Source organism: Notothenia coriiceps, unplaced genomic scaffold (assembly GCF_000735185.1).
Source record: "Notothenia coriiceps isolate Sejong01 unplaced genomic scaffold, NC01 NC01_scaffold00026101, whole genome shotgun sequence".
NCBI classification, from domain to species: domain Eukaryota; kingdom Metazoa; phylum Chordata; class Actinopteri; order Perciformes; family Nototheniidae; genus Notothenia; species Notothenia coriiceps.
Genome location: NW_011358802.1, coordinates 89,499 through 106,685, shown reverse-complemented (window position 1 = coordinate 106,685; position 17,187 = coordinate 89,499). Strand labels below are relative to the sequence as shown.

General features: G+C 42.7%; 2 protein-coding genes across 6 annotated transcripts in view; both read left to right on the top strand.

Annotated features, from left to right (window-relative positions):
• Positions 1-1,488: 1,488 nt before the first annotated feature.
• On the top strand, positions 1,489-11,153 carry LOC104956581 (cerebellin-1-like). Of its 5 annotated transcripts, none has more exons than XM_010784083.1 (9): positions 1,492-1,628; positions 2,250-2,754; positions 2,839-2,934; positions 3,022-3,255; positions 4,533-4,555; positions 4,733-4,878; positions 5,468-5,739; positions 6,413-7,760; positions 8,453-8,594. In XM_010784083.1, the coding sequence occupies exons 1-8, from the start codon at positions 1,594-1,596 to the stop codon at positions 6,680-6,682; spliced, it is 1,581 nt and encodes a 526-aa protein (XP_010782385.1). In that variant the 5' UTR covers positions 1,492-1,593; the 3' UTR covers positions 6,683-7,760; positions 8,453-8,594. The 5 variants fall into 5 exon arrangements, with proteins under 5 accessions (XP_010782387.1, XP_010782385.1, XP_010782383.1 ...); XM_010784081.1 differs by having other exon boundaries at positions 8,427-8,594; XM_010784082.1 differs by having other exon boundaries at positions 8,322-8,594.
• A 1,399-nt stretch (positions 11,154-12,552) lies between these two features.
• The window catches only part of chd8 (chromodomain helicase DNA binding protein 8), a 29,313-nt gene continuing 24,678 nt past the window's right edge, over positions 12,553-17,187 (top strand). Inside the window, exons 1-4 of the mRNA XM_010784111.1 lie at positions 12,553-13,310; positions 14,383-15,338; positions 15,440-15,709; positions 16,627-16,740. Of these exons, the coding sequence (XP_010782413.1) occupies positions 14,484-15,338; positions 15,440-15,709; positions 16,627-16,740 (1,239 nt within the window). The 5' untranslated portion in view covers positions 12,553-13,310; positions 14,383-14,483. The remainder of the gene's footprint in view (positions 13,311-14,382; positions 15,339-15,439; positions 15,710-16,626; positions 16,741-17,187) is intronic.

The following is a 17,187-nucleotide window of genomic DNA, read 5'->3' as shown; positions in this document are numbered from 1 at the left end:
GGGCCCCCCCAACACAAATAGTCACGTAATGGGCCAAGTTAACATTTATTAAAAATACATCAATATCACCGTGAGTATTCCTTTCAAAAAAATAAAAAAATCACTTTGTCTGTGTGCTCAAAAAAATAAATACAATTGTGCAATCCCTTTGCTAGAACAATAAGTTATAATACTTTGCCACTTTGCAATCTGTGCAAAAAAATGAAAAGATAGAAAATACTGATATTTGGCAAAAAAGCGTGTCTTATCATAGCATTAGTGGCTGCAATGAGCCTGTTTTGCACTGCACATTTCTTCAAAACGGGGTTGCAGGCTCAGTGGCGGCGCCAGAGATTTTCTTTTGGGGGTGCTGTGGGTAATCTAAACAGTGAGAGAGTTATCTGAGCCTCTCAGTCTGACAGGCGAGAGTTCTCCGTCCACCTTGTTGTTGAAAAAGCTCCTTATATCCGTTAGCGTAGCTAGCTAGCACCAGATGCTAACAACAACAATCTCCGGCCTGTCCGGTACCGGTGCTCTCTCTCTCTCTCTCTCTCTCTCTCTCTCGCGCGCTCGCGCGCGCGCACACGCACGCACACGCACGCACACAAAATGGCTCGTTTCACACACACAGAACCGAGCTTGAATTAAACACAGAGACCCAGACGTACTTGTACTGTACTGTAGCATATTATTTTCGAATCATTCATTTTTCAAATTATGAATTTCATACATACTAATAAAAAATACATACATTTATTGGGGGTGCTTAGGGGGTGCTATGGCTATCCGAGGGGGACCTGCAGCACCCCTTAGCGCCCCCCTGATGCCGCCTATTGACCTTCCATCCTCAAAATGTACATTACACACCTGTGTCCTACAGCGCGCTCATAGGTTTCTAAGGTGTCTAAGTGTTACTTCCGCCAGTCATGCCGACGTCTTTTTTTTTGTTTGTCATAACAATTTTTCCTCCTGGTCTCTGCCCCCCCCCTGTCATGCCCCCCACTTTGAGAAACACTGACTTAACTGATGGTAAAAAAGTGAAGTTTAAGCCATTGACAGTGATATTGACAGTATTTTTCTGATCAACAGAATCGGTGGAAGTGGGAGGATTTTTGTTAAAGTGGCTATGCACGTTACCTATTAAGAAAGAAATACAGATGTGTATGGAATATAAATATAAATGGTCTGCAAAGGCTAAAATCCAAAAGTTCATGTCACAGTAGAGGCACAAAATACAAATATGAAGCTGAAAATGAACATAATAGAGTCCCGTTAAGGTTGATATTGCACACTGAATATAAAGACAAATTAAAAGTCACACTTTATTATCAGAGAGGTTGCTGAACTGTGATGTAACACAGACAGGGAGATGTTTTTTCCACTCACAGTGTCATATGACGTGTTAAGTAGTCACCGTTTCAGTTCCAAAAGATGATGTAAAGTTAACTTCAAAGTTACCTAATAATTTTCCCTTGGCCACCTCCAGGGTCATGTGACCTCTCTGAGTCTGGTGCAAACCACTAAAGCAGACACCGAGGGTGGGTGGATCTTTTGGGATTAGCCTCCTCGGTCAACAACACTGACCACACGCGACACTCACCCTCACCCTCACCGATGGCCACAGTCGGCAAACACCAGGGCACCACCAGGTAAGAAACACCATTTAGTTTGTAAAAAATCACATTAAATTCGGTTCAGACAAGCATATGTGTGTTCGTAGTTAAAGATGTGAAAGCCGAGCATGTGCTGAGAGTAAATCCGGCCAACAATCTCTCAAGGAGGATCTCCTGATCCCCTGTAACTGTGCTTAGTGGAGTTAACGCTCATGTTCATTGTTGCTACCCCTTTATCCTTAATGTGATAACCAGCAAGTCTACATTTTAAACGCCATTAACGCTCACTTAAACCCATTAGGATATGAAGTGTTATTTTTGTCCAACCTCAGAACATTTTCCCAGTAATGGTGGTTTAGTATTCTATTCATAGAGCGCAGTAGGCAAAAGCCCAGGAGACAGGATTACTGTTCAGCGTGCACAGTTGGAGTAAACTTCCCACCAGCTCAACAAGAACTGCGCATTATAATTCACATTCTTACGTATAACAGCAGCAGGTACATTTGTAAATAATGTCTTTCAATTTGTGTGAATAAATCCACAACTTGGTTACATTTTCCGAGCACGTACAATTACTCACAGGAATCCAAATCATTGTGTATCTGGTTTCTGTCTTACAAACTGTATAATGAGTAGCCTTGTGTGACACATACACAGTGATCCGCCCACCATGGCGTCCATGGAGGAAGAGCTGACCTGCTCCGTGTGCCGAGACTGCTTCAGCAAATCCCACCCTCTGCCCTGCGGTCACAGCTTCTGCCCCACCTGCATCCGCGAGGCCTGGAGCGGGCAGGGCGAGGTCAAAGGTCGCTTCAACTGCCCCCAGTGTCAGGAGGAGCAAGGGGAGGTGCTGTGTGACTGCTGCCCTCCAGAGGAAGCGGTGGAAGGAAAGCCACCATTGGCCGTCAAGACCTGCCTGAGGTGTGAAGTGTCGCTGTGTGCCCTACACCTCCAACCCCATCTGGAGAGGCCGGCGTTCAGCACCCACCTGCTGGTGGATCCGCTGGGGGACCTCTCCCAGCGAAAGTGCCAGACCCACGAAGAGATACTGAGATACTACTGCGCCGATGACAGGGAGTACGTATGTGGAGACTGTCTGCTGGACGGAAGTCACGCTCAGCACAAAGTGAAGGCGCTGAGACAGGTGGAAGAGGATCTGAAGGTCAGCTGGAAGAAAATGTGTTTGTTTTTTAAAAATGTTCAGTGCACAGTTCATGCATTGGCTCATATAAGTGTGATTCCCCAGGTCATTCTCCAAACTCTGCTAGACAAAGCAGAGGAGAAGATGAAAGATGGAGAGCGAATCCTCAAAGAGCATGAGTGTATTGATTCAACCATGGCAGTGAGTTGGAATTTTTTCAAATGCATTAGATATTTTTGATTATATTTAATCGCTGATCTTGCACCAATCTCTCCCGACTGATTTCAGGACTCCCTGATGGATGACATCTCCCAGGTGGAGCGGCTGGGCTCAGACCTGCAGATCCAGGTGACCCAGCTGGTAGGCGCTCTGAGGGAGATCACCAAGAGGGAGAGGCAGCAGGTGATAGAGCGAGTGCATGAAGACTGCTCCAAGGTGAGAGACGGCATGAGCCAGGCGCTGAGCATCCAGTACTACTTGGCCTCGCTGCTGTCAGAGACTGACCCCTTCCTGCTCATCTGGGTGAGGACTGACACACTGATGTACACACTTGATCTGTTGACATACAAATGCATGTATTCTGATGTATTATATTATAAGTAGGGTAGCCACTGTGGATAATGATGATACAGTGTTGTCAGTCATGCAGAAAAACCTAAAACAATTTAGCTTCTGATGTGCTCAACCAAGCTCAATCAGTTGTCCTTTAGCTAACCGTTAGCAATGCAAGTGGCATGGCTCAAGGGCTCTTTCAAAACATGTCTTTGGTTCTTATCTCTCAAAACACATGTATGCTCAAGGATGGAGAATCTGTAGGGAACAGGACAAGATTGTGGTAACCAAAGTTTTCACATTTATGGCAATTAAGTTTGAGCTGGTTTTGTCTAAATAGACACAACTTGTTGGTGTATCCTATGTTTACCTAGCATATCTTAACTCAGATGGTGAAAACTGAATGGAGGACACTTTTGATAAAGTATTAACATTGCTGAATAACTGACTGAATGTGCCATGGTTTCAAATGTGTTAATGGTAAATGGACAGCATTTAGAAGCGTAGCGCCTTTCTTGCTTGTGCAACTATTCAAAGGGATTTACAACAACACATGTCAGCATTTAAACACATTTATACAGACGCAGATATTAGGCTCAGGGGATTGAACCACAGCCGCTGTCCACATGTTGCTAAATCCTGATTACAGTTTTATTTAATGACACAATGTTTAGGCCCAAACCAGTGGAAAGAGAACAGACAAAAATGCACTAAACTAATACAAGAAATAACCAAAATGGTTCTAAATTTGACAGTTATGGAGACATTTTATCTTCAAGGCTGGGACCCCTGGTAGACTTTAGCCTATGTTTAAAACTTTGCCTAAGTCACCCCCCCCCCTAGATTTTTGGAAGTCGTCCTGCCTAATTAAAGCAAAAAGATGTTCAGGGCCTTTAAGCTGTTATTTATTTTAGCACAAAGCCAATTCATCTTTAAAAAAAGAGACAAAAACACACAGAAGATGCTGTCATCAAAACGTTTTAGCTTATCAAGAATCTGAGCTATGCAGCAGAGCCGTTCAAACATCATGATTTATGTTGCATGAGCTTATACATCTTGGGAAAAAATGGCACATATACATTCCCACAGATGTGTTTAGTTATATGTTTGTGTGAAGCTTCCTCTTTGTGTTTGTTTGTTTGCTTTCTTATCCTGCTGGGCTGGACTGTAAGGGATGTTTGCAATTTCTTTTGTAAATGAACTCTTTTCTGTCATGTTTTTCTCGGCTGTCCTTGACTCTTTCCTAGGCCTTTCAATCGGACGACACAAAGTAAGTCCAGAACAAAACCGTGTCATTATTTGTGTTGATGCAGTCTTTGTCTGTTAGAATCACTAGATGTAACGATTACACTATACATGCCTTTTATCTTTAAAAATATATATATTTTGTTGCTCATCAACAAGATAGTCCCTCTCCTGCAGCATGTGTTGTTGTCTTATATCCTAGGTTACTAGCAGACCTGGACAGCCCAGTTTATGTCCCTGATGCCGTCAGTCTGGACAGGAAACACATCTTGGAGGACATAGAGAGCAAGTATCGAGATTTCATCACCGGCACCCTCCGCTGCCTCAGTGAACTCAAGAGGGAGCTCTGTGAGTGCAGATGGGTGACATACCTAATTTATTTAAATCTAAAATAATACGGTGATACAGTAAAAATAAGCTAGTTTCTATATTAAAATTCTTACAACAAGTTCTCTGGATTATATTAAATTAACAGGTCCTTTTTGGGAAAAGACATTGCGGTGCTGGTTTTTAAATGCAGTAGTGTGGACCATCACCTACAATGTGTTGGAGCTGTGGCCGATAGAAGCACAAGTGTACCATAGTGATGTCATTAAGTTACAGAAGTAAAAAAAGGAGTCCAATGGAGGTGTTTCAGGATGGGGTGGAATGTGTGGAAAAGAAAGGGGACTTGGAATTGTAGCCTTTTGCAGACCATTTTCAAGCTAAACAACGTATATGACACTACAGGAAAGGGAAAACCCCAACAAGTTTAAAAAGGCCTCTTGAATATCTTTGGAAAATTGTTTTTATTACTTTTTTACCAAGAGCTAGATTTGAAGATTTGTCCTCATATTTATTTATTAAAAAAACGTACAGCCTTTAGAGTAGCCGAGCATGACGGCTGCCTCTAACTCTCTCCTTGCTTTGCTTCGTATGTTATTCTTCTCTCATACAGTGACCAGTCGTTTGACTCTGGACACTTACACAGCCCATCCTCTGTTGAGCATCTCTGATGACCTTCGCTCTGTGACGCGGGTACGAAACCGCCAACCCCACCCTGCTCACCTCGAACGTTTCGACCACTGGCCGCAGGTCCTCACCGCCCAGACCATCGCCTCTGGGACTCACTACTGGGAGCTGGAAGCTGAGGGATTCTGGGACATTGGCGTCAGCTATAGAAGTATTCGGCGGAAAGGCAAAGACGGTAACGCCTTTGGGAACAATAAGGTACATATGCTAAGGGTGTTTGTTCAATTTAGAGCATTTAGCCATTCATATTTGATATATGTCACATCATAATTTCAGTGTTGAAGGTTTGGTCTATAAAATATGATCGGAAATGGCTCTGGCTGATGGTAGGGTAGTTGTCTACCATTTGGTAGGTCAGTGCTTCCATTCCCAGCCCCCACAACCATTGTGTTAATGTATCCTTGACTTATGTAAAGTTCTTTAAGGGGTTGCAAAGAGTAGAAATCGCTATATAAATGCAGTCCATTCACCATTTATAATACAGAAATTCCAATAGAAATCTCCCAGTGTACAATTCAAATTGCTTGTGTTCTCTGACAAACAGTCTTACACATAAAGGTACGTTCACAGAAAACAGAGAAGATCTTTAGTCTTTACTAATAGATTCAGATTCAGATTACTTTAGTATCCATTACATTTGGATAAAATGGAAATGTGTCTTTAGCTCCGGCACATAAGACAACATACAGCACATCATACAATTAACACACATCATCACAATCATGCATCTTAAATTCAAGGTGACTTTCTGTTGAATCAAACCCTAAACATTGTTGGTACTTGATTTTCTGAAAACAATCCATTGTTTCAGCTGTAGTTTTAACCAAAAGGACATATTCCTGGATTTAAAAGGTGGTTGTTAAACGTCTAGGTGTCATGGAGTTTGACGCAGCAGCACGACAGGAAGTTGGCTGCTTGGCACAATCACAGGAAGACCCGCCTTACGTACCAAATGACGGGCAACCGTGTTTCCGTCACCGTGGACTACGGAGCGGGCACCATCACCTTCTCCGAGGTGAAATCATCCAACCACCTGACCCACCTCCACACGTTTTCCACCACGTTCACTGAGCCCGTGTGCTTGGGCTTTGGACTCTACAAAGCTGAGCTCAACAGTCACATCACCATCCTCAAAGTCTGAGGCGGAAAAAAAAACAAAGGGGGACGGAGAAAACACGCTGACTGGTACCATGCTGGTTTAACTTAGACAAAGCCATGCCAAGACAAAGCGCTGCTGATTTATTTCTGGAAGCTAACTGGAACTTTGAGCCTCTCTAATTTTTCTCTCCCCTTACATCTCAGCCTGTGCCCATCTTTACAAAGAACAGAACCATATTTCCTAGATCAGGTGATATTGATATTGAAATATCAGAGATATTTGAGAATGGAACATTCAATGCATCGTAACAGGAAAGCAACTGAAGAGGCTCCTTTGAAAAGACTCTAATAGGTTTTGGAAACCAAATTGCAAGATTGTTGTGTGCTTTTCATTCTACAGCGATCAAAACTGCAGATGACTGGTCTGGTTGGATTGGTTTAGATATAACAACTGTATGAAGAAGGTTGTAAGATGTTTTGAAATGCTTTCCATCCATTCTTAAGCATCTTCCTCAGTTCTGACTGAAAGCTCCTTTTATAAAATAACAAATGACACAAATATTTTCAGCTATTACATGTCTGTATGTAAAAGAAACGAATATCCTCACAGAGAAATGTATGCTATGTTCCATTAACCCAGTCTCATAATACATGCTCCCTAGCTGCATGAAGCATAGGAGGTGTAAAGATTTTCCACTCCACAGGTGAAAGAAAGAGCATTTAAACCCTTCCAACTCTAATTGAAAAACAGGAAGGAATCAATTATTTGAAAAAGAAAAAGAAAAACAACTGCCACTGACTCGCAAAGTTGGCTATTTGAAGCAGCTCACCTCCCCAATTATTTTGCAATTTTTCTTTATTTCACTGTAAAGGTGAGTGGGTGGATGTAACATAGAGGAGGGTGAGAAAGAAGCAGAATGAAAGGGGGGGGTTGGCTGAGAGAAAGACAAGGATAGAGAGATAGAGAGAGGGAACAGAGCATACTGTGGCTTGGTTACGATCACACTGACTGCCGTGCTGAGAGATAATATGTTAGAGGAGCCAGAGAACGTGGATTTTTTGACCATATAACAACTGTTTTTCACCTGGTGTGGAATACAAGAATATTCGGAAGGAAACAGGTGATCATCTATTTTCTATTCACTTAGGGATAGTACTATAAAGAAATATCCGGGTCATTTTAGAACACTTGTTTTAAGTTGAATAGTTTATAATATTGCAATAATATGAATCTTATCAGTCCAGAAAACTGTATATATTTGTGTGCGATGACAACAATTTCATTAAAGCTATGAAGGAGATGTTTTCACACGTCTTAGTCAACGATAAATGATTTAAAAATGTACTGTTTTAAACTTATCCTGTATAAAATGTCACATTTCTACGAGTTAATCAACAGTGCCATTTTTTTTTAATGTATAGCTCCTATATTTGTGTCTGTAAGTGTGAAACAAAAGCAAAAGCGAGAACAAGAGTATGTATGTTGTGTGAGGGAATTTGTGTTGAGCAGCGTCGGATGGAGGAGGGGGGGGGGATACGTGTAAAAGACAGATGGTCACTCAGTGGAGTTGTTCCCCCACACCCTCTCTATTTCGCACTCCCTTCTGGGTCCTACATCCTTTGCTTGTCACCTCTCCAAAATCTTACCTCATCTGTTTTTTTTTCTCACCTCTCATCATCAGCATCTTTCAATCCCCCACCATCCTTCACCCCCTCTCCATCTCCATCAGTTCAAGTCTGAACTTGGATCTTTTCTCACTTTGCAAACCTTTTTTCCTTTTTCTCAGCTACATATCTTCTGCCTTCTTGTCAGGTTTTCTTTTTGCCAAAGAAATCAACTTGAAAATACCGATTCAAGAATTTTGTTGTGATTGTCATTCTGGCCCCTGCTGACACAGCACGTAGGACACTGAACACAATTGGGATTTCTGGTGGGCAAACAAGTAAACTCAGAAGACAAGACAGAAAGGGAGTGATTGACGGCTATGGCCAGGGAGGAATTCTAAATATTTTTCCTGAATATAATTTGCTTGTGAGACACATCCGCTGCTTCTACTGCTGCGTAGGTGCATGTTAATGTACTTCAGACAAAATTACATAAGAGGTTAAACTTTGGAACATTTTACCACACACTTTTTCTTTCACTGTAGCATGTTTGTTTTCATTCCAAGTTGTGTTTGACACATCCCTACAGTAGAATCAATTAGAGATATTGGAGTAAACACGCCAGGTTCAGTCATGCACAGCAGGTCGGTCACCTTTGACCTCTCCATGCTGTTGGGGGTGTTGCTGTTGTGGGGGCCGAAGGAGTCCAGGGGTCAGAATGACACAGAGCCCATCATCCTGGAGGGGAAGTGCCTGGTGGTATGCGACTCCACTCCTTCATCCGAGCCCTCCGGGAACGCCCTGGGCATGTCGGTGCGCTCCGGCTCCGGGAGGGTGGCCTTCTCAGCCAGCCGCCAGACCAACCACGAGCCCACAGACATGAGCAACCGCACCATGATTATCTACTTTGATAATGTGAGTATTTTGTATTTAGATAACAGGATGCTTGTTATTTTCCAGGTCAAATAAAGCCCATTGACGATGAGAGGACAAATTACCCAGAGGTGTGGAATCAAGTCACATGACGTAGATTCAAGTCAGATTCAAGCCACAAATCGACAAAATCAAAACAGACCTGCAACTCAACTTTGAATAAGAAATGTATGAATGACTTGTGTTTAAACTTGGAATTGATACTTTCCCCAAGTCCAAAGATTTAAAAAATCCCTAACCAACAAATCAATTGCCCTTGTTTAGGGACAACATTCTCAATGAATTTAGTTGCTCAGAGGCTTAGACTGGGCTCTTCACTGTGACCCTTTTCAAATAGAAGTTTGTACTAAGTTAAAGTAAAAAAATTCAACAAACAACAACTAAAGTGGGACCATACAGTGGAGAGTAATTGTCTGAACCTAGTTTTCCCTCTGTCTTTCAACAGATCCCAACATACAACAGGTGCGTTAAATACAATCAACCATGAGACAAATGCCGGAAGTGATAACCAATTACAAATAAACATGGTGTAAATAAATAATGATAAATGAAATAATAAACACAAGCTAAATAAGCATTTTTGCTCCAATGTTAAAGCTATTTACTCTCAGTAAATCAACACTAAATTCTCTAAATCCTCTTCTTCAAACCAATCCGACAGCATTCAATCAAGTTGCAGTAGTTCACAAAGAAGTAATGTAACGTTACTGAGTGACAGTTGGAAATAAATAAACAAAAGACAATTTCATTTGCATTCAAAAAATATGTGGTAGCCAAAAAACAAATTAGAGTTTTCCAAACGTGCATCATGACTCAAAACACAAAAGGGATGTTTGACAGAGTGGAAAGACCTACTTGTGACTTGCAAAACAATTACTTGGTCATCTGCTAAGTACTTGGAAAATGTTTTAATGTGTAGTTTTGGAGAAAAAAAGCAAGATAATTACAATGCCATGTTAAAAATAAGTTAGAGGTAAACAACAAACGTTCAGACTCACAGTGCAGACCTGCCAGCATTTTCATGTAAATGTTGAGCTTTGCTGTTGCGATGGAATTGTAGGGAAAAAAATGACTCAGTATCTGGGTGTGGCCTGACATCTAACTGCGTGGAAGAACATAATGACACAAGTGCCGTGCCCCTTTTTCCACCCTCCCTTGCTGTTGCATCAGATTTTGGTGAACGTGGGCAATCATTTTGACCAGGAGAGCAGTGTGTTCCTGGCGCCAAGAAGGGGCGTGTACAGCTTCAACTTCCATGTTGTAAAGGCCTACAATAGACAAACTATTCAGGTAGAAACCTCAACTATGATGATTTTTGTTTTATTGCATTGAACCAACATGCACTCCATAATCCCTTCGTTTTCTCTCTCTTAGGTCAGCTTGATGTTGAACGGCTGGCCTATGATTTCAGCGTTCGCTGGTGACCAGGATGTGACCAGAGAAGCCGCCACTAACGCCGGCCTGGTGATAATGGAGAAGGGGGACAAGGTTTATCTCAGATTGGAGAGGGGAAACCTGATGGGAGGCTGGAAGTACTCCACTTTCTCCGGGTTTCTGGTGTTCCCCCTGTGAGAAAGGTGATGGAAAGGGAATTGGAGGTCACAGTTGTGAGAAAGAAGCAGAAAGAAAAAAAAATGGATTGAAGAAATGGAAGGCTTCAATGTGAAACTCTCGGAAAGATGTGTTTTATGCAAAAACAATTGCATTGTTTCTGTGTATACATATTTGTTCGGTTATAAGAGATTCAATTATAAAATAGCCAACGCGCAAAGTGGGCTTCTCTAATTAAATTTTATTTTATAAGTGTTTGCAACATTGCTGTGCTCCACATGGCATACTGTCTAGCTTAGAAATGTGCCCTTTGCTATGTTGTGTTTTATGACTGATGCTCCTCTATATGCCTGTTAGTCTCCTGCAAAATGTCCATTTATATTTCATTTAAAGAGAACATATTGAAATAAAATCCTATAATATTGGCTCAGTATGTTGCTTTTATGTGGTGCATTGTCAGAAATTGCTATCCACACATTTTTTGCCAGAGTCAACGAAACATTTGTAGACGAACACAAAGAAATAACTGATTTACTAATTGTGTGTCAGTATTCCTCCTTCCTCTCATGGTACTCTACCCACTGTGTGCCACGGCAGCTGTTTGTAAATATAGCTCCCACCAGCAGAGTCAGCGTTGGCGTGGATGGAGCAGACCCGCATGGGGCAGAGTGTGAGTGTGGAGGATAGCGGATACTCCTCGCAGTGCCGCAGACAGATGGAGGCCTTGGCGATCCGGCAGGCTCTTCTCTCAGGGCTGCCATGGATAAAGTGTGGTGGGCTGTCACATTAAGTCACTTATGCTTCCCTGGTTCATGACCATCTCTGCCTGTTGGCCCTATTGCAGAATCAAACTTGACCTTAGAATGCTGAAATATTAGGCCTCTTGCTATCGTTTACATTTTTTTGTGGTATGATATATCATAGCCTATTTCATTGTAAACTGAGAAGGACAGCAATGTTAAGTATCATTTAAAATTAACTAAATGCCAGATTTTCAACGGCGCAAAACTGATGACTTGCTCGGATGCCCCAGACCGAGAAGGACCTGCTGCTTGTTTTTTGGTAATATAATGAATTGTTATTAATGCTACACCTCAAATATTTTAACTTAATCAGGTATTTAACTGCTAGTTAACACAACAATATATGGCAGCCACTCAATGAATTAAGGCGTGTAGACATGGTGAAGGCCATTTGCTAGTTCAAACAAAGCATCGGAATTGGTAAAAAAAAGTTGATTTAAAAGACTTTAAATTATGCATAGCGATTGGTGCCACAAAGACTTGTTTGAGTATTTCAGAAACTGCTGATGTAGGCCTATACTGGAATTTATACGCATAGCTGGCTGAAGTTTTCAGAAGAATGTTTGAAGAGCAAATATCCAGTCATTGGCAGTTCTCTGGAATGGCCTTGTTGATGTTAGACGACAACAGCTTCAGCTTCATTTAAATGCCACCTCGGCATTGTTGAGGACCATGCAGCTCCCTTTATAACCACACTGTAACTATCTTCTAATGGCTACTTCCAGCAGTAAAACATACAATTCAATTCTGAAGGCAAAAGGGGTTAGGTAATAAAGACACTGGTGTACAAATCAATATCCTCATGAGAGCCTTCATGTGTGGGCCTGATTTTCAAGGCCTGTCATTAAGCAAGGTGCCAATTTATAATTTTGAGAGTTTAATTATTAGGCTACTTGTGATTTTGTAGCCTACTTAGCCTACATGGGGCGTATGCTTCAGATTAAATAAACATGATGTGCCTGTGCCCATGCATAACCCACAAAAGGAAGAAAGGAGCGGGCTGGGTGGTTAATAGAGTCTTCCCATGTGCCTCCAACGATAATCTGACGACCATTCTTTATAGAGCCTGAAATCATGTTTCAGCCTGTAACACTTGAGGGCGCCAAAACCTTGATCATACAGACCTGAATCAATGATGGAGGCTTACCAATCATCCCATTGGTACCTAGCAGAAAGCTATTATTGATACCTCAACATTTTATTATAAAGAAAAAAATCCGCCAAGGTGCCCACAAGGTCTGGAAGTATATTTTTTCATAAAGTACTAGGGTTATATCCCGCCATTAGGATAATTCCTGAGCTGAAGCAAATGTCATAAAACCATCAGAAAAAAAACAACAGTGTCATTCAGAAACAGGCCTACTGTGTTGTACAGTTCAGTAACCATTTAATGTGATTAAAACACCGTGTATTTCTCTTCAGTCAGCTCTAAATGTTTAACGCTTTCTAACGTGAGCACCCACAGCAGTAAAACACCAACATTGAAGATCACTTAGCCAATGATCCCAGCTAGGCCGCATTTATTGTTGTCTCATCCTAACTATGGCTCTCATCCCGCCCAAAAGTGGCCGCGCTGATGACGGATGGCCACTGAATCCAATGAAATAGCTGTATGCTGCCGGCTCGGGAGAACACAGACCAATCAGCTCCTGGAACCGTACGAGGGGCACGCATTCTACGCTTTCTCTGGCAAGAATGTTAGTTCCTGCTCTTCCCTGGCCGTTTCCTGTAATCGTACAGTGTTGTGAGACGGAGAAAGCCATGTGTGTCGATGCAAAGGTAAATTTAGCACCCCGAAATTATTACTGTGAGAGTTGGGGCAGTGGATATAATGGTTATTGTCATGTATTTGTGCCGAAAAATAGACGCAGACCAACCGAAACAGTATTGCGGCCTAACCCGTGTCTGAACGTTGACGGGCAATGGTTATTGTGGCACGTTGCTTTGGTTTGGTCCGGTTTGTTGATGAGATTGAAGGAGTCCGGTAGACTGAATGGTTGGTAGTAAATGACAGAGAAGCAAGGCGATGGAACCAAACATACAATATATCATGTTTATAACCCTGGAAACGTTTCGGTGCCACGCACGCTTTTGTAATAGCCACATCTTGGTCGTGGTACAAGCTAATGCTAACCGACAGGGTTTGTGAGAAAGGCTGCAATCCGACCAGAGGAAAGCATCCTGCCGCTCTAGCATCAGTACCCTCCTCTTCTCACCTCACTTCCAACTATTTTCATTCACAGAATATCCCCTACATTGTGTAGCCTTCTATATTAACATTAAAACTGCCTGAACATGTTTTAGTAAGCCTCTTATATCCCATTGATAGCGTTTTCTGAACAAGTTGATCATGAGTTTGGTGTTATTTTCAAAAACATTTGAGTGAGGCATTTGTTTTTTAGGCGTTATGTCATCCAAAATAAGTTTTTCTTCCGAATTGTTGGATACAAAAGTGGTATGTGTGAGGCATTTAATATACAGTAAACTTGCAAGTCCGTTCTTATAAAAGTTGTCTTATTTATTGTACAATACATTCGTCCTGTGCATTCAAAACTTAAATGATTGCTGTTGATTATCAACAAAAAAATGATCACGTTGTAGCTGAAAATGACACAAGAATCAGAAGTTAAAGGATTGTATTTTTTCAACTAAGGCCTAATTTTCAATGTCTCCGTCGTCTCCTTGTTATCTTTGTTTACTTTAACACGCATGTTCTAAGTATCCATTGAATGAGTCCCACCAAACGTATATTGTTCTATGCAGGTTTGAGTTGTATGATCATAATTCCTTTAACAAATGTCAACGTTATTTATTCGTGCTGCAGTAACGAGCGTTTCTCCTCTTTTCCCAGCTTTTTACCTAAAAGTTGAGAAGAACTGGACTGCGACTATTGATCTTCCTTCTTCGGAGTCTTTTCCCGCTCCACCCGTCTCCCTGTGTGGAGAGGGCAACATGGCAGACCCCATCATGGACCTCTTTGAGGACACCCCTCTGTTTAACCTTGATGCCCTGCCGGACGGTTCATTCACTCAGGGCTCCTCGGACCCCGTAGAGGAGGCTCTTAAGCTGGCTTTGGGCCAAGTGGACCCACCAACCGAGGCTGATCTCATGGACAACACGGGCCTCTGTGTTTCTGTAGCAGCTCCTTCCAACCTGGACCCCGCCCCCGTTCAAGTCCTCACACAGCAGCCGGTGGCGACTGCTCAGACTATTTCCATATCTGCAGCTCCCACTGTAGTCCCTGCTCCTGCCGTGGTAGAAACTGTACCTCAGATCCAGACCCAGACCACCATACCCATTGTCAGCAGCACCAACGTGGCCACCAGTAGCACGGTCCTGCTGCGCTCACCTCTGACCAGCTCCCCGGTCATCACCACCACTGCCAACACGCAGCAGCTCACGCAGATAACTCACCAGCTCACTCCGCAGCAGTTAGCTGCCATCACACAGCAGGCCGGCGGTAAAATTGTCATTCTCAAAGGGCCACAGGGTCAAGCCCAGGTGCTGCAGACTGTTTCAGGAGCCACAGGGCAGACCACTGGAAAGGTCATCCGTGTGTTGTCCGGCACTCAATTTAAACCTGGCATGAACATACTGCAGGGCGGGACAGTTTTGAATCAGGCGGGCCAGGGACAGGCTCAAGTCAAGGTGGGCACTGCGGGGGTGCAGAGGCTGCTGCAGTCTCCTAACGGGCCAGTGAAACAGATGGTGCTGACCACCATGCCCCAGCAGACGCAGGGCCAGACAGTCCAAGTAAACTCCCAAGGCCAGGTGCAGCTGCAGCCAGCCATGCAGGCCCAAATGCAGGTAAGCACCACCTCTCCTTCTCATGCTGACCACAGCAGGCGACTCTTGGATTTGTAGGCCAGTTTTTCCCCCTGATTCTCATCCTGTGTATCTGTTTCTAGGGTGGCGAACAGAAGAGGATCACCCTGGTTCTCCAGCAGCCATCCCAGGGAATGGGAGCGGGTCAAGGCCAGCAGCAGATCACACAGGTCCAGCAGGGGGGGACTAGACTGGTGCTGGGGCAGCTCCCCGGGGGCAAACTGGTGCTTCAGGGAAGCCAGCTAGCGGCCCTGACCCAGGCCCGGGCTGCAGGCCAGGCTGGAGGCCAGCCCAAAGTCCTCACCATTCAGCTGCAGGTGCAGCAGCAGCCCAACCAGCAAGGAGGAATTAAGGTGAGGAAGAAGTGTGAGATAATTTGGAAGTACCTGCTTGTGTAATCAAATGAGTGTTTTCATACAATATTTTTGTTGTTGTTGTTTTTTGTTCCCTTGTTGATAATACTAATAATACATGAGACTTGTATAGCGCTTTTCCAGAAACTCAAAGACGCTTTGACGGAGAATAAAAAAACAACAAAAAACAAAGACAAAAAATACAAAAAGAGATAAACAAAAACAGAAGTTTTTGAGTGATGTTTTGAATGCGGTGATATCAGAATACTCAGAGCTCTGATACTGTCTTTTACAACCGTGTGAAGAGCTGTCTTCATGCAAGCTGCAAGTTATTTTCCATTGATGCAATTTTTAAAGGGGGTGTTGAAAGTCTTCTATCCAGCCAGAGAAAATATATATATAATTGAAGATATGTTTTTGGCCACTCGTGCCTTTTTTGGAGAGATGTGGAGAAAGAGGGGGAACACACCCGTAAATGGACCACGGGTGTGTTCCCCTCTTTGAAAAAACTGGAGATAAAGACAAAAACGTTAGGAAGTTTCTGACATGTTCAGGTAAAACATCTGGAATGTGACTCTTTCTAACCTTAGTGTCAAATTGATGCTATGTGTAGCCCATCTTAGCACAAAGTATAGAAGTCAAAAAAACCTGTTGGAATAGGCACTACTTAATAACTTTCCAGCCTCAACTAATACTGCTTCTAGAAAGATGAAATTGAAACCACTAAGCAGACATACAGGCAGATTTCCCAAATATGTTTTTTACAATCTTGCCAAATGTTCTGGATATTTACTTTATCTGTATCTTATGATAGATGTATCTATCTACTTGTGACATCTAACTTGACATAGGCTTTTTAAAAAAAAGTTTTTCAAATGGGTCTGTGTCTTGACACCTCTCTTCTTTCTCTCCCACAGTACCAGCTGGTCTCAGGAACGGGAACTCCCGGCGGCCCACAGGTGCTGCAGATCACGCAGGGCCAAGGAGGACAGAGAGTTGCAGTGCCGCTCAAAATGCTTCTGCAGCCACAGGTAGACCTTAACATGTGCATAGGCCTCTCTGTATTTCACAAACGTATACACTATTATAAAGAGGGGGGGCTTAAGGATTAATTTGTGGCGTATAGTGGTTCATTTTATTTTATTTCATCAAGAAGTCTCATTCGGATTAAGATCTCTTTTGCGAGAGAGACCTGACGTCTGAACAGAAACCACACAATAACAAGGAATTTAACATGTTTACAAATAGGGCTGCACAATTAATCTACATTTTAAAACCTCTTAGGAAATCAAACCATGATCATTTATATTTTTTAATGATGAGGTGAATAATTCATTTCAAATGTGATCCGTCCCCTAAATATCGCAAATCTTAACGCAGTCCCAATAACAGTCAACATAATGGCATTAACTGTTCTTTCCAAATCATGCTGCCATTTTAACCTAAGCCCAAAAAGTCATGAAAAAAGTTCCGCCCTC

Coding starts and splice junctions, on each gene's coding strand:
- LOC104956581 (XM_010784083.1), top strand. CDS start 1,594: ATGGCCACAGTCGGCAAACACCAGGGCACCACCAG. Junction 1,629..2,249: donor AAACACCAGGGCACCACCAG/GTAAGAAACACC, acceptor ACACATACACAG/TGATCCGCCCACCATGGCGT. Junction 4,556..4,732: donor TTTCAATCGGACGACACAAA/GTAAGTCCAGAA, acceptor CTTATATCCTAG/GTTACTAGCAGACCTGGACA.